The sequence below is a fragment of the Macrobrachium rosenbergii genome, chromosome 54, assembly GCF_040412425.1.
Source record: "Macrobrachium rosenbergii isolate ZJJX-2024 chromosome 54, ASM4041242v1, whole genome shotgun sequence".
NCBI lineage: Eukaryota > Metazoa > Arthropoda > Malacostraca > Decapoda > Palaemonidae > Macrobrachium > Macrobrachium rosenbergii.
The window spans coordinates 17,483,919-17,508,539 of record NC_089794.1 but is presented as its reverse complement, the minus strand read 5'-3'; the positions used below and the strand labels follow the sequence as shown (position 1 = coordinate 17,508,539).

General features: G+C 34.7%; 1 protein-coding gene across 1 annotated transcript in view; it reads left to right on the top strand.

Annotated features, from left to right (window-relative positions):
* LOC136834592 (uncharacterized) overlaps positions 1 to 23,880 on the top strand; it is a 113,031-nt gene extending 89,151 nt beyond the window's left edge. Inside the window, exons 28-38 of the mRNA XM_067097172.1 lie at positions 969 to 1,114; positions 1,785 to 1,899; positions 2,029 to 2,201; positions 2,582 to 2,748; positions 12,185 to 12,418; positions 13,272 to 13,422; positions 14,124 to 14,398; positions 15,732 to 15,912; positions 16,566 to 16,632; positions 17,208 to 17,383; positions 21,491 to 23,880. Of these exons, the coding sequence (XP_066953273.1) occupies positions 969 to 1,114; positions 1,785 to 1,899; positions 2,029 to 2,201; positions 2,582 to 2,748; positions 12,185 to 12,418; positions 13,272 to 13,422; positions 14,124 to 14,398; positions 15,732 to 15,912; positions 16,566 to 16,632; positions 17,208 to 17,383; positions 21,491 to 21,652 (1,847 nt within the window). The 3' untranslated portion in view covers positions 21,653 to 23,880. The remainder of the gene's footprint in view (positions 1 to 968; positions 1,115 to 1,784; positions 1,900 to 2,028; positions 2,202 to 2,581; positions 2,749 to 12,184; positions 12,419 to 13,271; positions 13,423 to 14,123; positions 14,399 to 15,731; positions 15,913 to 16,565; positions 16,633 to 17,207; positions 17,384 to 21,490) is intronic.
* Positions 23,881 to 24,621: the final 741 nt, after the last annotated feature.

Below are 24,621 nucleotides of genomic sequence, written 5' to 3'. Positions count from 1 at the left end.
AATCTTTCCTCAGGCCTTCTTTCATGCTTTGTCTCTCAATCCAGGGCCTCCAACTATCCTCAAGTCTTCTCTAATACTTTTCATTTCGTTCCAAAGCCTCCAAACTGCCCTCAAATCTTCTTTCATTCTTTTTCACTCATTCCAGAGCCTCCAAACTATCCTCAAATCTTCTTTAATTCTTTTCCCCTAATTCCAGAGCCTCCAGCTGTCCTCAAATCTTCTTGAATACCTTTCCCCCCATTCTAGAGCCTCCAAACTGTCCTCAAATCTTTTTTCATTCTTTTCCCCTCATTCCAGTACCTCCAATGTCCTCAAATCTTCTTGAATACTTTTCCTCTAATTCCAGAGCCTCCAAACTGTCCTCAAATCTTCTTCAATACTTTTCCCCTCATTCCAGAGCTTCCAAACTGTCCTCAGACTTCCTTAAGAGCTTCCAAACTGTCCTCAGACCTTCCTTAATTGGTTTCTCCTCATTCCAGAGCCTTCAACTGTCCTCAAATCTTCTTGAATACTTTTCCCCTCACTCCAGAGCATCCAAACTGTGTTCAAGTCTTCTTTCATTCTTTTCCCCTCATTCCAGAGCATCCAAACTGTCCTCAAGTCTTCTTTCATTCTTTTCCCCTCATTCCAGAGCCTCCAAACTGTCCTAAAATCTTTTTTAATGCTTTTACCTTCATTCCAGAGCCTCCAAACTGTCCTCAAATGCTTTTTCCTTCATTCCAGTGCCTCCGAACTGTCCTCAAATCTTCTTGAATACTTTTCCCCTCTCATTCCAGAGCCTCCAAACTGTCCTTAAGTGTGCTTTAATACCATTTTAGAACTCCGAACGGTCTTCGATCTTCTTTAATTCTTTGCTTCTCATTCCAGGGCTTTCAAATTGTCCTCAAATCTTCTTTCATGATTTGCCTCTCATTCTAAGCCTTCATACTGTCCTGGAACCGTCCTTAATGCTTTACCTCTCATTCCAGATCCTCCAAACTGCGATTACGCCAATTTTGAAGGGCGCTTCTTGCCCTACTTCGATAGATTCTTCACTAACGTGTTCGACCCAGCGGAATGTAAACAGTACTGTGATGGAGAGAGAGATTTCACTTGTCGAAGTTACAACTTCCAAGTAAGCAACGTTTCCTGGTTTATTTTATGTTTCTGTGTCATCTCAATAGGCCTTAAGTAATGTTTGTTTAGCCAAACTTTTTCCAGGTAGGCTGAAATGCCTTGTTTATTGATGATTTGTGTGTACTCAGTAGGCCTATGTTAGTGTTTGCTTAGCCCAAAAAACCTATAGATATCGTAGTTTTTCTCGTTCGCTTAGGAGTATTGGTTGCGTGAAGGTTAATGAGAAAATTTAGATTACAGAATGCCTTATACGAAAAAGTTATTTCGTAAAGTGCACCTGTTCTTGTTACTCTAATTCCTCAAAATCCAGTTAATGCAGAAAGGAAAAGATAAATTTCAGTTAGCCCTAAACAAGAAAGAGAATACTCTCCTTAATTAGGACTAATGAAGAAGTTAAAAATAGTTTTTAACCCAATGAGACTAGGTAGATTCTCATAGGCTGTCTATTATTGCAACCAGAATATTTAAAAAAAATTCCAGTCAAGCATAAGAAATTATGATAAGCAAAGAGGTCGGTTGGTTAGGTCAGGCATTCTCTGAGGTTATTATTTGCAGTACTAAACTTGTTAAAGACAGATCATTCAGTGAGTGGAGCTTCAGTTCTAGAGAAGAAGAAGTTTTTGACTCTACATATCATTGTCTCTTATCATTTTCATTCTTTCTTTCAGTCCTTCCGAAGGGAATGCTCTTTGAGTTCGGACGACACTTTCACCGTCGGAGGGCAGAATGCCCTTCAGGTTGAGAGGGATTATTTCTATTCTGAAAGGGCTGCTTGCAAAACAGGTAAGAATTAATTATTTTCTCCTTAAGATGTAGCCTTATCAGATAGTTTGCAAACATTTTCTTTTTCCCTATCGATTTATTCATTTCCTTTTTATTGCATAAATTTTTGATGACTTTACTTCTTTTCAGTCAAGGTCGACTGTACTCCAACGGACATGCTAGTGACCTTCACCTTTGGCACGGCCTTCGAAGGGCGAGTATACGCCACGGGCAATGCCCAGGCCTGCTTCGAAATGGGCAACCGACAGACTCAGGTCGTTCTGCGCGTGCCCTTGGGCAATACGTGTGGCACACGAGAAGAGGTGAGGGAATATTCAGATTAATGCCTGTTACTCGGTACTCGAAAAGGTCGAGATATAACAAGCTACCTATTAAATTCAAATTGGTCCTGCTACCCCTATTCACATGGAACAAGCCCACCATAGGGGCCACTGACTTGAAATTCAAGCTTCCAAAGAATATAGTGTTCGTTTCTAAGAAGTTACAGAAGATAACAAGAGATACAGAAAGAAGAGATCAGTTATTAGAAAATAAAATAAGATAAATTAATAAATTAGTAAAATACAAGGTGCTGTTGTAAGGTAATAATGCATTGCACTCTTCGCTTGAACTTCTGAGGCTCAAATTGCAAAGCATCCTCAGTGGCCCTGTTCAAAATATCGACAATTCCCTTCTCCAACAGAGCAAGGGGAAATTCGTCAACACGGTCGTCGTGCAGCAGCATCCGTTGATCATGCAAGAATCCGACAGGACCGTGAGAGTGGAGTGTTCGTTCGAGGCTGGCGACCAGACAGTCAGTTTTGCCCCGCAAGGTGGAGCTGGAAGGACTGGAGGAGGCATTGACATCAAGTAGGTCTTCTGTGCTTTGTATTGGTGCTTTCGAATGCCAGGTGTTCAGCTTCCTTGATGCCAGTATAAAGCAAAATGTTTATGCTTACATTGGTATCAAGCTAGAGACTTTAACTGGTATTTATATCAGTTTTCTGTTCGTTGTAATATTGCTATCAACTATAAGATGTGAAACCTTCTTGATGTCATTATCAAGTGAGATATTGGTGTCCAAGGAGGGTTTAATGGTACTGATATCAATAAATTTTTCCATACCTTGCACTGTTGCTATTAAATATCAGATATTCAGTCGTCTTCATATAAGTATCAAATGAACTGCATATATCTTCTGATATCAGTATCAGGTAAATTATAGAATTTTCCTTCATATCAGTATCGGTTAAAATACCGACAATAACATTTATATAAAGCAGGTTCTCTGTTCTCTACGTTGTTGACAGATGTATCGAATATTCGTTCACCTCGATAAAATATCAAATGAAATTATTTTACTAATATTGATCTTCATATTAGTATCAATTAAGATACACTCACATTGATATCACATAAAAGGTGACAGCGTGCACTGAAGTCAAGTTGGCTACATTAATTCCTAACATTAAAAATGTCTGTCAAAATTCATATCGAAACTATGATAAAAAAAATATTCCCCATCAGTAATATTATAATGACGTTTCTCATTTCACGGATAGCTAATCATAAATGGTGATTAGACGGCAGAATAAATTTCAGAATTGAAGTGGTTTGAACTCGCATTCAAGATGCTACGAGTTCCATTCGTACAGCGTCGTCGACCATGCCCCAGTAGAAAACTCAGCTGACATGCTAGAGAGTTTTCAGTAGGTAGGCACATGTATGGCACTGATTTCCGAATGGAGAAGTTATCTGCCGTGGCTTAACGGGTGATGCTGCCTGCTTGTAGTTCTTAGTATCTTGAATGCAAGTGCAGTCCATTTGGTGACTGAATCTTATGCCCTCCTCAATTAACTGCCAGCTACAGCAACGTTATCTGTCATGTGAAATAATTTATATATATATATAGGCTATATATATATATATATATATATATATATATATATATATATATATATATATATATATATATATATACAGTATATATAAAGATCATTTGTGGAAACTGAGTAAAGTTATTATGAAGGTGAATCTTGTTAGAGTATGTAGACAGGGAAGTGGCAGGTTTGGTGTACAAGTAGGGTTGAGTGTTAAGACTCCATGGTTGCTCAATATTTTCATTTACAGCAGAATACCAGAAGTCAGAGCTAGGACTGTAGACATTGCTGCCAGGACAGAAATAAGGAAAGGGATCCTCTGAATGAAGTAAAGAAAACCTGATTGTTGTAGATGATACAGTACTGTTGAGGCATAGTGAAGAGAAACTGCAGACACTGGAGAAAAATCTGAAACCGTTTGCAAGAAGAGAAATGAGTACAAGAGTGCAGTGCAGATGGGTGAAAAGGTCACTAGAGAGGAAGGGTCTTAAAATCCGAGGGGTGCAAGAATAAATGCGACATAGACATAAATGACACCTTGAGCGTACAGGGTTCAGTGAACTCCTGACGAGACTCCTTAGTAGGTAATTGAAGCAGCTAATGCTGTAGGAGTTTTCTGCAAAGGTGTTCATCCACACTTCAGCAGTTTAAGGTGCAAATGATGCAGCTTTTTTCTCTTCAAGGAGGAAAATCCCCAGAGGAAATGTTAAACAGAAAAATTCCAAAGAAATTGGACAGCCTAAGGTTTTTGGAATATAAACCGGATCTTTATAACCTTGTCACAAGGAATTATTAGTATTATTTTTTTTTTTTTTGACTGAGAAGTGAAATTTATAGAGACATGTCCAAGAAGCTGGACAGCTCGTTGGGACGCGACCAGAGGGAACAGATGGAAAGTAAAAGCCAGAAAGCAAAGCACGTGGATCCCAAAGAGGCATTCCAAAAGGCTTTGTACAGCTTACAGTGTGCTTACAGTGTCTACTGAAGGCAAACAATAAGCAGTATGTCATCCTGTGGATTATGAAAAATCACGTTCATAATCCAGATCTGGCTCCAGATTCGAATCCCTCTCGAAGAATTCTACTGTGACATAAATGACTCATCTTACTTCGAGTTTACCACAGTAAAATTCTGTGTGGATTACTTTGATATGATAGATTCAGATTCCACGTTAATCAGTAGGTCTGGTATCAAATTAACAGTGCTTGGTACTTGCATATAATGCCCTAGTTCTTGTTTCACACTCTCGTTCTCTCCAATATGGAGAGTTAGATGTTTGTGTAGTTCCACAAGAACTGACTGGTAAGAAGTGTTTCGGCGTCCATTTTAATCAGTACGTCCAGGATCCTACAGCAGTAGTTTGTGTTTAAGATCTATTTCTCACGATTCAAATCCACCTTAGTAGTTTAAGAGAGTTTTGGGTACCGGAGCGTAGGGCACAGGGCTGTGACTCAAATCCCACTTTATCCAGTAGGCCAACAGACGGATGACACCTAATACAGAATATTACAGGATTGGGAAATCAGATGACTTTGCATCATAGCGAAGTCATTTACATCAGAATAAGTATTAGCATGTGAACTTTCTTGAAATATAATTTATCTCTGAGAGACTTCACTTGAAATGAAACTTCTCTGAGAGAATTTCCTTGAAATGAACTTTGGAATAAAGCATCTTTGAGAGACACCTTCAGGTGGTGGGTCTTTCTGGAACAGCATGAGATTTAAACTTACCTTGAAGTACAGTCACCCTGAGAAACTTCCAATGGTAAAGGCAGTGTCTGAAGACGGACGCAAATCTTCATGGAAATGTATCTGCTTCTTGTTTTCTGTTCTGAGCACAAGCCAGCAGCCCTGTGGCAATACAGTAGCAACTATACTCTCCTTTTGCATTTTTTTTAACCATTACTGTTCAAATATTCTCTTTAATACAGTCGTTGGGGTGGCACTGCAGCTTACGGTAATCTTGCGGGCATGAAGGTGGAAATCAATCCTGAAGGGTAAAACTGTATTGCCTTACATTTGCTTTGTGTGGACAGTGCCAAGTTTCTGTAGTGGAACACATTGAGCAGGTTGCAAATTTTGCTTTATTTTCCTCTGCAGTATTGGCTATGCACGCTGTTGCACTGTTTTTGTTAACTTCACGGGTTGTATTGTACTGATCTTTTAAATATTACTGTATCAGCTATTAAACAAAGCAAAAAAAAATGCGAATTTCTGATAAGGCAAACAGTGCACCTGTATTTGCAGAGGACCACTGCATTATAAAATACCAGCTAACTTTATACCTGACTTCAAGACCTTGGAAACTAAATCCCCTACCTTACTGGAGCCTTTGGTTCAGAAACATCATTTCTTAAGCATTGACTTTTCCCCTGAATTCTCAGACAACTGGTTTGCATCCCAGAATTACATTCACAGTCCTCTTTGGAGTATGACTAAATGTCATGTGGATGAAAGACTTGTCCTTGACTTTTATCAGACTAACCTAAGTTAGCTGAGTACTTGGCCACGTTACCTGCATATTAAAGCCTCCAAAACTTCATTGTCTGGCCAGAGGCTTTTCTTTTGGACTCTCAGGCAATTGCCATGTGTCTCTCCTGAATGCATTCAATATATGAGGAAAAGTACTTTATTTAGACAACTCTTCAATGACAGTTCTACCCAACAACTGTTGAAGATTTTTACTAGAATTAGGTCAGGAGATAAAAGAAAATGTTTCTGTGGCTGCATAAACTCTCACAAGACATCCTGACACTTCTCGCATACTTGAAACAACTTCCTGTAACTCAGAACGACATTTACGCAGCAGTGATCCTTGAAGACAGGGAAATGGTACAGAGCTCGACAGTTGAGCTTGGGAGATATAATGAAACCACATCTTGGAAGACTCACCAACAATTATCAGGTTCCCACATAGAGTCTCAAGACCTCATGCCACTTCTGTAAGAGATGGTTTTATTATATTTACCAAGTCTGACTTGAATTTTGCAACATTCATCTTCTGGGTCACTGTCCTGTAACCAATTTTCTGGAGAACGATGTTTTCCAGTAGTAGGATTGAGGACCAAGCCTGACTAGTGACTCTCCAGTGCTTTTGAAACTAAGAAAAATGAGTTTATGACTGGAAATCATAACAGCACCTTACCTTTACAGCTGTAGGAGACTTGAGAGCTTAGCTATGTAGATGCTAGGTTGAAGGAGTGTTGTAGGTGACTTTGTCTTTCCTGGTCATTTCTGGGGAGGCCGAGAAACCATTCAGGCACGCCCTGAGAGACCTGAAAAAGATACACAGATAAATGACAAGTGAATTAAAAAAAATGAAGTACATAAACACCTCAACTTAGTTAACTTCTATACTTAACAGCTATTACATTATGATTATTTTTTCCGATGCCACCATTTTGGATGTGATAAATGTTTTAATATAGCTCTTAAATTGATTGTTAAGTCTAAGGTACAGGTTTGTTTAGGTTAGGAACTATGTGGAATTGCTGTTGACTAAAGTATCTCGAAAATATTCAAATGCAGGCTTTTGGTCCACTGGTATAGTGGTTAGTGTCGTGGCATGCCACTCAGATGTCGCGGGTTCGCGTCTCCCCCAGAGCGGTGAAAAGCACTGGCTCTGTATCATGATCAGTTACTGCTGCAGTGTGGGGTCTGCTGCGGTGGGGGGTTGAAAACAAACTTCTTTGGAAGCTTGAATTTCAAGTCAATGGCCCCTTTGGTGCGCCTGTTCCATATGAATAGGTTTCATCTACTGAAATAATAATAATAATAATAATAATAATAATAATAATAATAATAATAATAATAATAATAATAATAATAATAATAATAATAATAATAAGATATCTAGAAAATATATAAATACAGGCTATAATATATAAAGTCTTTGTTATTTAACGAACTTTGTTACAAATCAGAAAGGCCAGAGCCAACAGCATCTGCTAAGCTGAGGTGTTACTGTATTCATGAGTATGTCTGTCAACCAGGGCCCTAATTGGAAGGTTACCTTGGGTACTCTTAAGGGTATATTTCTGTAGCTTAATCAGTCAAGTAGTTTTTTTTTTAAATTAGTCGTTTCTGAGTGATAAGAGTGTTTTTAGGCTTTGTATTATATAAAAATTCCATAATATATCAATGTCTCTGACCGCAAAACGTATTTAAAAAAGTGAAATCAAACCTTCATGTTGATTTAAGCTTAAAAATGATCATGAAATTAACAAAACTCAAACGGTATCCCATTCAGAGGTTTCGAAAACAGATGAATCTGCTGTCAATTGTCTTTTTGTGAATGGATGTACAATCTCGTAACGATTACCATATTGCTTATATGAATATTATTCAGTAAGAGTGTGAATATGAATATTATTCAGTAAGAATCTCATTTGTTTTGTCACACCAAGAAATATGTGATACTTTAGAGGACTTTTCTCTTACATATTTTTGGAAACTTATAGTTTCTTTGCTTAAATATTTCCCTTAAGAGTGTGTCTACGAATTCATTTTTCTGAAAATATGTCTTTATTCAATAATTTTTGCCAGTAATTCTCATTTATTTGACAATTTTGTTTAAAACTGAACAAAATAGTTTCCCAAAACCTGTTTCAAATCGGTTCAGAATTAAACCTAAAATGTTGATTGTTTCAATGCCTGCATCTATACTTGAAGATATATATCTCTTGATCATTTTCCACAACTCAAAGACTTTTTATTTTAAATTTTAAACTTAAAAATTAATCTCTTTTCCTGCTGCTCTTAAAAAACCCAAGTTCGAAGGAACACGAACTAGCAACCAATTTCATTACTGGATTCAGTAAGAGAATTGATAACATAACAAGGTAAGAGTTTTTATTTGAATATTGGGAAGATCCTGAAACCTTATACCTGAATCAGCATGAACAGGTATTGACTGTATTGATGTTATTCAAGATGCAACCGACCAGGTTCAACAAGACCCGAGGAATTGTTTATAAAAAAATCATTTTCAGAAAACAATAAAACATTATTGCACTTCATATAGAATTGAAACAAGAGTGAATTAAGGTAAGACCCAAAGAACTTGTTTTTAAGAATAATCTCATTTAAGGATTTGAATACTTGATGAATTGAGTTAGATGTGTGGATTTTTTCACATTTGAAAATCTTTAAAAAGAATACACAGTTAATTTGATTAAGTGAGAAACAAACTGTATGAGTTCTCTGGTCTTGTGGGGTGGTGTTTTATGCCTCTTTTCAGCTTTCTGCGTCTGTGTGGTGTCTTGTTAAAAACAAATTGTTTTGTCGGCATACCATTTGTATATATTTATGTGTACATCCGTGTTCATGCTTCTTCTCCCATACATAGGATAGGAAATATCTACGTGACAATGGTGTATTTCCTTTCCAGTTTTTATCATTTCTTCTGTGTTTTTATATCTATATTTATAAGTTAATGGCTTCTCGCTCTAATCTGTCAGAGCTCTGTGATTTTAACTGATCATAAGAACGAAATGAGAATTCTTGGAAAACGCCATATATTCCAGCTGATTGTATCACTAGAGCCATGAGCACATATATGAATAAAATTGTCCAGGGCTGTGGTGATATTAACAGTAATATATGAAGTTTAACCAGGCCAGTTTTTGTTTTTATGGACACTATATATATATATATATATATATATATATATATATATATATATATATATATATATATATATATATATACATACATATATATATATACATACATATATATACATATATATGTATCTATATATAAACATATACACACACATATATATATACATACATACATATATATACAAACATACACACATCTTCACATCATCTGTTGAAATCACAAGGGATATTTTATTCCTTCCCATAGGGCTTATCTAAAGGGCATTGTGGTTTTAGATTCTTGCCAGAAAATGAACAAGGTCCTGTATCTTGAATACATTAAGGGGAAAAAATCTATTCCTGTCTGTCTGTCTCTCTCTCTCTCTCTTACAAACTCCTCTCTTAGCATGAGGTTGTCGTACATGTACATCAGAATTGTCTTACATGTATATCAGAATAGTTAAGGAAAGATTAAAATCTCTGTCTCTGCTAGTATAGTTCCTATGGTGGCTCTCGGGTGTCCATGGGACCCGTCGCCACTTGCACCAGCCCTTAGGGCATGGTGCAAGCTTCTTACTATAGATGAATGTATAAAGATCTTCTTGATTAAAAGTGGGGTTGGGATTAGTAATTTTACCTCACTCCCAATATATATATATATATTATATATATATATGTATATATATACGTATATATATGTCTTTATGTATATATATACATATATATACATATATATATGTATAGAATCATGCACCAAACCTTAGGAATCTCGTGTGAGCAGCTGTGGGACACAACGAGGCTCGAGAAGTCATCAGAGAGAGTGAATGAGTGATAGTTTTAGCTTAAAATATTCTAATAGCAAGGAGGATGTATATATACATATATATACACACACACACACATATATATATATATATATATATATATATATATATATATATATATATATATATATATATATATATATATATATATATATGTATGTATTTATCTCTTTTGACCTAAGCAACGAGTTATGTACTTAGTAGTTATACAGTACAACCGTAGTGAGGGGAAATCACCTTTGGAAAGATACAAAGAAATGACTTGCTTGGTCGTTGGTGAAATTAGAAAGAAAATTGCGAGGTCTGTAACAGATGACAATTTTCCCGAATGTTACAAGATAACTTAAGAAAATGAAGCATAATAAAGACAGTGATATTAAAGTGTCTCCAATGAACAAAATGTAAAAGAGTAAAATGAAACAAATAACCTCGAAAGATAATTGGAGTAATGCCAAGTTAAACAAGTCGGACATGTAACGACAAAATTTCATCATTTAGAATAACATAAATCAGATAATATACGAGTATACCTTAAGAATTCAGATGATGTTTAAAGAATTCATCTGATAGACAAATGTATGAAGAATCACTTGTTACCACTTCGACAAAGGAAAATGTAATCAGATTATGTTTTATTAAAATTTCAAATTAAAGATTCGATGGGACAGGAAATGCAGAGGCAAAGAAATAAGAATAGGCTTCACCATCAGGCCTACAGAACCTCCCAAAAATAAGAAATACATCACCATCAGACCTACAGTACACCCCAAAAATAAGAAATACATCGCCATCAGACCTACAGAACGCCCCCCCCCAAAAAAAAAAAAAATGCATCACCATCAGACCTACAGAACCCCACAAAAATAAGAAATGCACCACCATCAGACCTACAGTACACACCAAAAATAAGAAATACATCGCCATTAGACCTACAGAAGCAAATTTCAGACCAGGCTTCAAAATTAGACATAGTGAAACGAAGATGTCAGACTGTGAATCTTCATCAGACAGAGCGACACCAAGACATAAGAACAGGCTTCACTATCAGACCTGCAGACGCAAAGAAATCAGACAGTTATTCAGAACTAGACCTACAAAAGCAAAGATATAAGAATGTGCATTACCGTTAGGCCTATACAAGTGAAAATTTAGATAATATTCACCATCAAGACTTAAAAAAAGCTACGAAATTAGGTCTCAGTATTAGGCCTACAAAGCCAAAGAAATGAGACTATAATAGACCTACAGAATCAAAGAATTCAGACAATCCATCAAAATCAGGCCTATAGATAAGATTCAGGCATCCCACTAGCTAGGCTCTCTGCATTATAGGACTAATTTTAAATTTACCAAGTGTACATACTTTCTTTGTAAATTCTTAATCAGTTTTTCTGCCTTAGTGCACAAAAAAGTTTTTTTTTATATATTTCTTTCTGAATCTCCATTTCGGGACATTTAGGGATTCTGTTGTGTTTTTCTACTTTTATTTTATTTGATAAAATTAAAGTTCTCTTTTTCATTTCATTATTACCGTTATTATTGTTTTATGTTTTTCTTGCTGTTCTTACTTTAATAATTATTTGGGCTCATTTAGATTTTCGTCATCATTTTCAGCTGATGAGTTAGTGAAATGCATTATTATTGTTATTAACTACATAATTCCTTAGCCTTGTCATTATTATTATTATTATTATTATTATTATTATTATTATTATTATTATTATTATTATTATTATTATTATTATTATTATTAGAACCTAATGCCCTTTAGAAAATCCTTTATATTTGAATATTCTTGAAAATTTTAGCAAATTTACTTTCTGCTCCTCTTGACATCCTAAGTGACCTAAGATTCAGGATGTCATACCCACCCATATAACATCCTAGATCCCACATCACTTTATAAACAAACCTTCGATGTCTATGACGTCACAACCTTTGACCCTCACCCACTGACGTCACCTGACCTCCTCCTCCTCCTTCTCCTCCCCTCACAGCGCCGCCTTCCGCCCCGGCGGTGAGAACGACATCATCAGCAACACCGCGCCGACGCCGACGGTGCGCATGCGCATCTACAAGGCCAACGACCAAGAGGCCAACAACGTGGACCTCGGCGAGCTCCTGACGCTGAAGATCGAGATGGAGCAACAGTCTGCCTTCGCCATCTTCGCGCGCAATCTGGAGGCGCGAACGGACAACGGCGAGCTCATGACGCTCATCGACAACATTGGGTAGGAGGAACCGGGGTCTTCTTGTCTTGGCTTTAGGAACTGGGGTCTTTCGTCTTGGCTATAGGAATTGGGGTCTTCTTGTCTTGGCTTTAAGAACTGGGTTCTTCTTGTCTTGGCTTTAGGAATCAGGGTCTTCTTGTCTTGGCTTTAAGAATTGGGGTCTTCTTGTCTTGGCTTTAGTAGTTGGGGTCTTCTTGTCTTGGCTTTAGGAGTTGAGGTCTTTCGTCTTGGCTATAGGGATTGGGGTATTCTTGTCTTGGTTTTAGGAAATGGGGTATTCTTGTCTTGGCTTTAGGAATTGGGTTCTTCTTGTCTTGGCTTTGTCTAAATGGCGTTTCTGGTGGTTGCAGATATGGCTGTTGTAACTGAATGCAACGAATGTGTAGTTTAATTTGGTCTTGTTTTGATATTTTCTTGATCTGACTAAAGGCGAAGATACAGCGACTACTGTTGAAATAACTCTTCGGGATGTCTTCAGTAAGGAAAATATAGTTTAGCTTTGTTTTATATTGTTGCTTTCTTCATTTAACAGAGGGTAAAGCTATAGTGACTATTGCTGAAAGAACTGTTTAGGATATCTTAAAAATCTTCCCTCTTCTTCTTCTTCTTCTTCTTCTTCTTCTTCTTCTTCTTCTTCTTCTTCGTCTCAGTTAATTAAAATAATATGCACCTCTTCACATTAGATGTAAAATTGTCTCCTTCCTCCGTCTATTCTACCTTTTTTCAATCCATCCACCGGATTATATCCCATTAATATCAGTTTTCTCAATCTATTTCTTTTGTTTTCCAATCTGTCTATCTAATAATCCAACTGATATCAATCTTCTCACGTCGTTCTTCATTCCCCCGCCAGATGTCCTCGGTACCCCAACATCTTCCCAGAGCTCCTGGTGGAGGACAGGACGAAGAACCTCTACGCCAACTTCAAGGCCTTCAGGTTCCCCTCGACTGCCAGGGTCAACTTCGTGGCCACCGTCAGGTTCTGCCAGGAGGCCTGTGACCCGGTAAGAGACCTGAGGAACTTAGAAACTCTTGATTATGTGAACAGTTGACCTGTGACTTGCCTGTTACCTCATTTTGGAATTGTGATTTGGGATCAAATTAGGTGATTTTGTTTGCACATTTAAGAGCTAATGTGTAAAGCTCTCCTTTAAACTGTTTTTATGGTAAGGTGAGATAAGACCAATTGGTTTACCACTTATTTCATTGTTCATATACAGTATTCAGCCTCTATTTAGAAGTAAAATACGATGTATGAACAATGAAATATATGGTAAGAGAACTGAGTCTGACTTTACCACAAAAATAGTTTAAGTGCCAGCTTGATTGTATTAGCTCTAATGTATGTAAACAACATTGTATTTCACTTCTAAGTAGACAGTCTGTGATGACATAAAAATTCATATTTCTTGGTGGAGTTGCACTAATCCACACAAATATTTATACACTGTAGTGACGCAGGTATACTTATCTGAAGTCACCATAACCATTCACACTGCCAAATTCCACCTTATAGCTTACTGACGAAGCTACACCTGCACTTTTCTCTAGGTCAGCTGCACAGGAAGCCTAATGACATATGACAGGCCTCGCGTAATACAGCAAGCGTAGGCAATAAGGTGTTATTTTAAATCACCAGAGTTATTTACCCTGCCGTTTTCACCTTCAAATTTATCGACGAAACCAAACCTCCCACTTTCCCCAGGTCAACTGCGGAGGAGGCGTCGTATCGTACGGCAGGCGCCGCCGTCGAGCGGTGAACATGACGCTCTTCGACGCCGAGTACGACAACTACCACGACGAGGAAGCTGGCGAAGGGGAAGAGGATTACGCCGCCGAGAACGTCACCGAGGTCAAACTCCACTTCTCGGCAGATGGCTCTACCGAGGGCAGTTACACCTACAGTTTCTCGCCTCTCAGGGGAACGCCAGGGTCTCAGAACAAATCAACTGACGACGATCACGTCACGGAGCCCATTAAGTAAGAACGAGGATTATGTTTATTTCGTACTTATAAAGGTTATAGAGTTAAATCCTATATATATATATATATATATATATATATATATATATATATATATATATATATATATATATATATATATATATATATATATATATATAATATATATATATATATATATATATATATATATATATATATATATATATATATATATATATATATATATATATATATATATATAATATAAATATAAATATATATATATACATATATATATATATATTGGATTTTCTCCTATATTCTGTTCTTAGTTACTTTTCTGTATAATGTCTTTTTGATCCTTTATAAATCTAATTTCACTAATCCTTTATTTCTTTTTTGTTTCATACTCCAGTGTGCGTTCATCCTCATCCTGGTACAATTCCTACAATTCCTTATTAATTTCTTAAATATTTTTCATTTCTTAAATTTTTTTTTTAAGTTCGTTTAATTGCTCTTTATCGTTTCATTTTAACCTCTTTAAATTTCCTTGTTCCTTTACTTAACTTCTTTTTAAACTAATTTCTTCATACTTCAGTTAACATCAGATCTAAATTTTTTGTATGTTATTTTGCTCCATTTTCATTTTAACCTCTTTAAATTTCCTTGTTCCTTCACTTAACTTTTTTAACTAATTTCTTCATAATTCAGTTAACATCAAATCTAAATTTTTCGTATGTTAATTTGCTCCATTTATAAGGTTTCTAAAATAATTCCAGTTCGGTACATATTATCATTAAAAATAACATTTTTTCTGATAACTGCTCCCACTACTTTTGAATATTATCTCCCAAATCTTTATATATATAATTCGTTTATTTTTTTCTTTTTAAGTCTTAAACAAACCTTCCATAAAGATTCCGGTTTCTTGAAGCTTCTTAATGGCATTTCAATAGTTTTTTATACTCCCACTTAATCTCTAAATATTTCAACTCTAGTTTAATTCTTTCATTAAATTACAGTTCCACCGTGAATTTGGGAAAGATTCTAATTTTATTAAATTCTTTTACAATATTTTAATCTGATGTATTCCTCTTATTTTTAAATATTCTGTTCCAAAATAATCTCTTTCCATGTCGTCTAATATCTTATAATTTCACCAGCACTTTTTACCGCCTCGCAACTTGTGTTGACACTTCAGTCTTTAATATATAAACGTTTCGTAAATATTCCAATCACTTATAACTCCTTATAAGCATTTATAATCCCCTTTCAACGTCTCCACAAAGTTCTCAATCGCTTGACCATCCGTTATAAACGTTTCAATCCCTTTTAATTCCGGCCAAACTCTCTTCGTAAACACAAACAGAACCACCAAGCGTTCTGTGCCCCTCTCGTCGACCTCTCCCGCCACGAGTAGCAGGACCTCTCGCTCCACGGAATCCGAAATTTCCTCCAAAGGGACCACCCCGAAGCCAGAGGACAGGGCGACCACCGAGAGAAGCCCGCCAAAGGCCGACATGCCCAGCGATATACCCGTGGCACTGTCGGTAAGGATTTAAATTTAGTGATTAGCCTTTGTGCATATTTTACTGCATAAAGCTTATATTGATTGATTGATCAGTTGGCAGATTAACTGGCGTTACAAGTTTTTTTTTTTATGAACTAAACTATTCTTCAATGCCATTTTTTTCCTTTTTTTTGAAGTATTACGAGGTACTAGATAATCATTTTACATAGTACAAAAATTATATCTTATTGATAAAACTAATCCTAATATTATCATTAATAATAAATTGAATTATAGCTTTCTTTGTGGCTCATCCAAAGGAAAATTTACGCATAACATAATCTTTCTTTTTAGCCTGCAAAAGAGACAAGGGAAATGGTAACTTTGTCATCCTCGTATAAAATAACTTGATATAATCTGAGGGATATCGTGTGAAATAAGTTGGCTTACTGTTTACCTTCAAGTCTGTTCATTTTTCATAGTTTAAAAGACATTTCATGCAACAAGTTTGCGCCTCAGTACTGTACATCAATGCTGTGCAATATGTGGGGTTATATATAGATGTAATTGATGAATTCGATAAAGCAGCTACGTTGTTAATATGAGAACGATAATGTCTAAATATTATACTAATTAATAATAATTATCCTTATTAATATTATCTACTTCCCTCTACTTCTCTCCGAAACTTAGCTCGTGGTTGGCGAAGACACAATGCCTGAGGGCTGGGACGAACGTGACAGATATCGATACAGAGATGGTAAGTCGACATATCTATCTGTCTATCTGTCTATCTATCTATCTATATATATACTGTAGTTATATATATATATATATATATATAAATTTTTGTCACTTATGATCTTTTGTTGTTCGTAAACCAGGCCACGGTTCGAATCCTGGCTGGCACAGAAGCATTTATCACTTATAATTCTTTTTGGGTTTAAGTTATTCCTAAGACACAGTGAATTCGACATAAAATTATATTTGTATAAATACATATATTACATATTTTTACATATATATACATATAAATATAAGTATATGCGTATGCATGTATATACAAGTGTGATTATATGTTCATGTATTCCGGTAAAAAATCATTCATATCATATAGCAAAAAACCTTGATTTATATATATATATATATACATATATATATTTATGCATATATATACATATATAAATTTATGTATACATATATATATATATATATATATATATATATATATATATATATATATATATATGAGTATATATATGTGTATATATATATATATATATATATATATATATATATATATGCACAGTATAGTCTCCCTAATCTCCAACCCAGACACTTTCATAGCCGACGACTACGTGTGCACCCCGACTTCGACGGTCATCGCCGCGGTCCTCACCTTGATGCTGCTCATGGGCGCATCTGTCGCAGGCTTCGTCTTCTTCTACCGCGGCAAAAAGCGACACTGGCAGAAGATGGGGAACAGCGACCCATTCCCCATTCCGCCACAGGTGGGTAAATTTAGGTAACAGATAGGATTAGAGAGTTGTTAGATGGTTTGTCTGTAAGGGTAAGCTTTTTGGAAATTTAGTCATCTTTGCTAATTTGTGTACATATATTTTTCTTTTTCACTTAGAAATTTTTTATAAGCACGCATTATTTTTTTATATATTAGTCATCTTTGCTAATTTGTGTACATATATTTAAATCTCGTCACTCAGAAATATTTGATAAGCACGCATTATTTTTTCATTTATATTAGCCATCTTTGCTAATTTGTGTACATATACTTTATTTTGTTTCTCAGAAATATTTGATAAACACGCACTATTTTTTTTTCATTTATATTAGCCATCTTTGCTAATTTGTGTACATATATTTAGATCTCGTCACTCAGAAATTTTGATAAGCACGCAATATTTTTTTTTTATTTGTAATGCATTTCTGTATGGATGTTGGCAATGGGTTCCGTTACAGTAAATGCTAGAAACCTACAGAAATATAAAAAAAAACTTCTATTTTGAAATGTGTAAAGAATATCAAAACTGTAACAAGCCTGTGATGAAAAATGGTTCTCATTTAACACCATACAGTAATGTTTACGCTTATGTATCTTGGAATTCAAATGTATATTTCACATATATATTATTCACCTATATGAATATGACAGCTATCACTGTATTGCATTTGTTTAATTTTTATGACTTCAGTTGACAGTACATGCTCATACTATGTAACCTGCTTATATATATATATATATATATATATATATATATATATATATATATATATATATATATATATATATATATACACACATATATATACAGTACATATATATGTATATATATACTTTGTATGCATATATATGTGTGAATTCATATACACACATAATATCTATATATATATATATATACTTGCTTATGTAAATATGCTTAGATGTACATAAACACTGGTTCGTATCTAAGAAATTCCCTCACTGTCAGTTATAATGATTATGACACCATGTTTAAGAGATAGAGTCACAAGGAAAGTTATGTATATTCAACTATATTTAATTATTTCAATCTTATTAATCTATTCTTTATCTTAATAGCACATAGGTCAATGGCTAAATGTCCATTAAATTTGATAAAGTTTCATTATTGACGATATATCAACTGTCCTTCGCGACCAGATCTTGAAACATGGCGATGCACATCCGTAGACTTTTACAAACTCGCTACTAACATTAACCGCTTTCTTTCTTTTTTCCTCCCCGTGAAAAACCCTGAACCTGTTTCCGTTAACCACACTAACCTAACCCACAGAAATCCATGTCCCCTTTCCCCAGCGATCGTCATAATCCTACAGTCCTTAAAGGAGGGACCCACAGCAAAAAGAGCACGCGAATATGATACACGATATCCTTCGTATGCATCAAAAAAGAGAAACAATACAAATATCTTCTCGTAAACAAAACGCCCAGCTGCTGCAGGACTCTCGGCCAGCCAGCGCCATGTGAATCATCCTATGGGTCCTGTGTAGGATTCTATACTTCGAGGAGCTTTATTTTTTTCTTCTTTAGAATATGGTCTAGGATTTTTTTTTCAAGTTTCTTTCATAAAAGTATCATGCTTATATGTGCCTTATAAGTTAGCTATTAGTTTTTTTAATGATGTTTGTGGATTTATTATTGTCGTGTCTGTACAATGAATGTTTTCCTTTCATGCTCAGTGTTCGAACCGCAGGAAGCAGGGAAAGTCAGTTGGCAAAGTCTTTTTTTTATTATTATTAGACCCACCAAGTTTAAAATAAGCTTTAGTTCTATGTACAAATGCCAATTAGACACAAGTACTGTAAGTGTCTGAAAGAGTCTTTGAATTTGTTTATCTAGCACTATTATACAACCATTGCTAAACGCTTTAGTAATACCCAAAGGTGAACTGGTCCATTCCTACCATAAAAATGCAGTGGAATACTCATTTTTTTCTACAATTCGAAGTAACTGATAATGTAGGTACAGTGTAGTACAAAATCAACAATATTATAATTTAAAAAACCATTCTATTCTTTCCCGGTGAAGATTAACATTCATCCTATTAGAATTTAGTTTTTCGAAAAGAAGGATGTGACCCTAGGTCAGCAATAACTGATGGAGAATCACCCGATGTGGCTCTATATAAATGTAAAAGTAAATGTATAACTGAATCACGAAAATATGGAACGTGATGAGTATATAAAGGAAATTCCACGAAGGAAAGTGCAACGACGGAGTGGTGGTAGGCCTTTCGATTTGCTGTCCTTTGCTTAGCAGACTGCTAAATAAAGGACAGTAAGTCGAAAGGCCTACTACCACTCTGTCGTTTCACTTTCCTTCGTGGAATTGTCTTTATTTATATGAAAATATATGTTCAAATTCCTATATTATGTATATATAAAGAAGGTGGGTCGTACACCATCATCTGATAACTAGATTACGAGTTGAAACCCAGCCAGTCAACGGCAAATCCCCCCTGCTACCTGCGGTATTCGCTCTCCCGCGCTGACCTATACAAACTGTAGATATGCATATCTGTCTTACTAACTACAAGAACCATTCTCAAATGAGCCAGAATAGCTGCACTGCCTCCTACTGTGGGTTATGATTCAAGGCTTACATTCCTGTATACCTCCACAAATAGGGGAGCATTGATACTTTTTCCTATAGGGTATATTTCAAGTAGTACATACCTGTACACTGAAAAATACAGGGAGCGTTCCTTTAATCACCTCTTATAAAGGTTCAAACTGCTACCTCTTTCTGCAGGCCATGATTCAGGTTTTATATTCCTGCGTACTCTAGATGTAGGGACCACTATAGTTCGAGTCTTTTATTCCTGTTTGTTAAAAATACAGGGAACATTACTATATCCTTCTATCTTTTTGTAAGCTAAGATTCATGTTCTACAGTCCTGTACACTCCATGTGCAGGGAGCATTACTGCAACCTCCTGTAGACTACAATTTTATCGATATGTCGACAATCATGTATGCATTTTGTAGGACTCATGCAATTGTACATAAGCACTCACATAGATTTTTTTTTTATTGTATCTTCTTCTTTTTTACCTTTTTTATTTTGTAATCTGTGTAACATGTTCCTTCCGCTTTGGCTAAGAAATAAATATTATTAAATATTGGGCGAAAAAAAAAACGTTATCTTTCATTATGAAACTGGACCTCCAGCAAATGAAAAATATGAACCAGCTGAAAGTATTGTACTTCATGTTAAGGTAAGTTCTGTACATAATCTCTTGTCTGTTTGGAAAAATTTGTACAGATGCAAAACAGATCGTTCCATTGGCCATAGTAGCAGAGTTTACAGATAATTTCTTGATGTATAATATCCAATTTAAGTGGAAAATGTCCCTTACTAATGCATAATCAGTTTTGATGACCATAATTTTAATTCAGTTTTGTCTATCATTGTAACCTTGCCAAAAGTGAAGGATATTTCTGAGTAAAGCAAAAGTTCATTTATGCATGCTCATCATAATATTCAAATTAAAATACTGGTTATTTGACAGAATCATCAATTTTCTAGCGCGTCAGAATAATCACTATAATTCAAAACATCAAACTGACCTTACTTTGATGTACTCAACCATCAATCATACCAGTATTAGTACATTCTGACATGTTGCATTATTTCCCACTCAGCTGAAGTAAGTTTAGTCAGACCAGCTTTTAGACAGTTTAAACTGCTCCTTACGTACTTTGAGTTAGGTAGGAGACAAGGTTATATATAGATTATAACTGGAGCTGAGTTCACTCAGTTTGAAAAATATTGCTTCTCCACAAACAGCTGGTTGAGATTATAAATTATCATTCCGTCAGCTGAGGTAAGATTATAATCAGAACAATGTGAATCTAACTAGGTTTTAGCCAGTTAAAAATGCTAGTTTAGAAGGTGGAAGGTAAGAATATTACTCAGGCAAGTTTAAAGTATTGCTCTTAATCCAACAGCAAAGTAGGAAGTAAGAAAATCAATTTTAGCCAGTTCAAGATTCGAGTGTATCCTCAAACAGTTAGGCAGAGATGACAAATAATCTCTCCTTCACCTAAAGCAAGATTTCAGCCGACTTATTCCTCCCTCAGCCGAAGAATCAGTTCTTCAACAGCCCGGAGGTCATGTTCCGCGCAGCCTACGGGGGTTTCCCAGGGCAATCCAACATGGCGACCAACATGGCCGCCTTCGCTGCAGCCCAGACGCTCTCGCCTATACACCAAGAAGAGGCGCCGCAGTACAAGGAATGCTGATGAAGAACCAGTTCATCATTCCCAGTCTCTATTGGTTAATTACCCCAAATATCCAACTTTAATTGAATCAAAATCATTCGTTTCGTAGTGATTTCGAAAAGGGTAAACCAAGTGTTTGGAACCTAATATAATTAAGTGATTTCTTTTAGGTTCTTTTGTAACAATGGTTTATTTTACCCAATCTGTAACGTTGTTGGATTCAAATCACACTCTTTGGATACCAATTGAACAATTCTTTTGTTAGTATTTTTGTAACTCAAGTGGATAAAATCCTTTCTTTCATAATGATACGAAACCTTAAATTTAGTTTTTGAATTCCAGTACAAGGACCAGATTCTGTTACCATTTTTGTTTTTATAAATTTAAAATTAGGTCCTTAGATTCGAAAAACTGGAGAATAAAGAAAATAGATTGCAAATGAAAGAAGAATACAAAGAAGTATTTTGCAAATCAAAAATATTTTTCTAATAATTGCTTTAAACATTCTTTTTTGAACCCTTGTTCATTCTATGCTTGTAAATAGCTTAGCTGTTAAGGAATCTATGGAACGCTATATAATATACTTATAAAGTTTTGCACTTGCCCTGTCTACTTAATAAGTAATTCTTGGAAGAATACTTCTTGTAAATACTTATAAACTTGACTTATCGGTTTTTTTTTTTTTGGCGAAGGTACTTCGGAGTTTCAGGAGAACTTAAACAGTTCTTGCTTATTGCGCTGGTTTTTGTTGACATGCTTTAGGCTAGTTCGTGTACTTTAGCGAGACATCCGCGGAAACAATATGCTTTGTAAAGACTAATTTCCAAGTCGAAAGAATGGCTGAAAAGGATATTTCGGTCATTTTTGCGTTTTTTTTTTTTTTCACTTTCACACTCTACCATACACGTCATTTTTCATACTTCTTTACAACTATTTACTCAGTTCGACTTTCATCAACAGTTTTTCCATTTAGACAATATGAAATTTAACTAAAATGACAATGAAGTGAAAATTGAATTAACAACTTCGTATTCCATTAAGAAGATTGCAAGTGAAATTTAAAAGGATCGAAATGAAGTTTTTAAAAAATATATATATATTTTTCAAAATAAGAAAATGCACTTTTTCAAAACTGCAAGAGAAAATGATAATATAAATCCAAATTTGACGTCACTTACCAATCTGCTATTAAAAATCAATCAAGGGTTAGAGCGATAATGGAACAACTCTCTCTCTCTCTCTCTCTCTCTCTCTCTCTCTCTCTCTCTCTCTCTCTCTCTCTCTCTCCAAAAAAAACACTTTTCCTTTATATATCAAACAACGTCAATGTTCAATATTTCATGTGATACGTCACATTGTCATTCAACCGTTTTTTATCTTTTTTTTTCTTTTGACCTTACGCTCTGTGGCTGATCGATAATTAGTGATATAGCAGCGTCACTTTTCATTCCTCTTATCTAATTTCCTATTGTACCATTACCTTTCATCCCTTTTCATTAAATTTCGCCCTTCCATCCTACACGTATATATTATCTGTGCTCTATTATTAGGGAAATTATGTTCAGTGCTAGTTCGCTCTCTTATTAGTGGCAGACCCAAACCTTGAGAAAATGCAGGTTAAGTTATTTTGGAAACACAGATGAGGAAAGAGAATTCCACTTCCTTTACTATCATATTTCATGCATTCCGTTTAATGATAGAGGATTATTATTATTATTATTATTATTATTATTATTATTATTATTATTATTATTATTATTTACGTGTACATTCATTGAACCAGAAAGGAAAGATAAGTATGGTGATAATACATAGAAAATGTATTATTATTATTATTATTATTATTATTATTATTATTATTATTATTATTATTATTATTATTACTTATGTACACATTCATGAAATCAAAAAAGAAAGAGAGGTATGGTAATAATGCATAGAAAAATTAGCTAAAAATATTGTGTTATCCATATCATTGGTAATATTCATGATAGGAAACTCTCTTATTATTAATCTTACACCCGAAGCAATAAAATCATTTTTAAATTCACGCTTTGATTTTCTTTCTCAGAGCAGCACAAAACAAAATCGAAGAGAAAGGAAACGACCACAGTATCCACCACATCTAATTATTTGATTATATAATCCTATAATTGTGTAATTATAAATATGACTCAGTCCATGGAGAGTATCTGTGCCATCGCTTGCTCGCCCTTATGTTAAGTAATATTTTAACTATACGGTTTAATAAGTTAGACGTTTAGGTTAAGCTTATATATATATATACAGTATATATGTATATATATATATATATATATATATATATATATATATATATATATATATATATATATATATATATATATATATGTACATATATATATACATACATACATACATATGTATATATATGATATATATATATATATATATATATATATATATATATATATATATATATATATATGTATATATATACACACATGAATTTAATATTAATGGGTTATTTGTGGCTAAATATTTAAACACATAGAGATGCCATATATAAAATGGCCAAATTACCATGATTATCATTTATATAAATATATATATTTTGATTAGTAGTAGGTTGTATTTAAACTTTCACGTATATAGTAGCTGTTAGCAGTTTTATATATTTTTAGGAATTAGTTTAAGCTAAGGCTCTATTGAGGAAAATATTTGTCCATAAGCTATATACTATTTTTATTTTACTTCTTGGCAGAATTATTTGCAAAATAAGTAGGATTTGATATTAGTTAAATGTAGCTATGATTCCTCTTTTGTGTTTTATTGTGTCTTTGGAATGTTTTCAACATTGAAAATAATATTCGCGTTAAGATTTTTTTTTTATTTCTCGATGATATCTCCACTTTCAGTGAAAGACATTTTAGTGAGATTAAGTTCTTCAATTGAAATCTTTTATCTCTCTCTCTCTCTTATATTTTGTTAATAATCAGTTTTCATTCGAG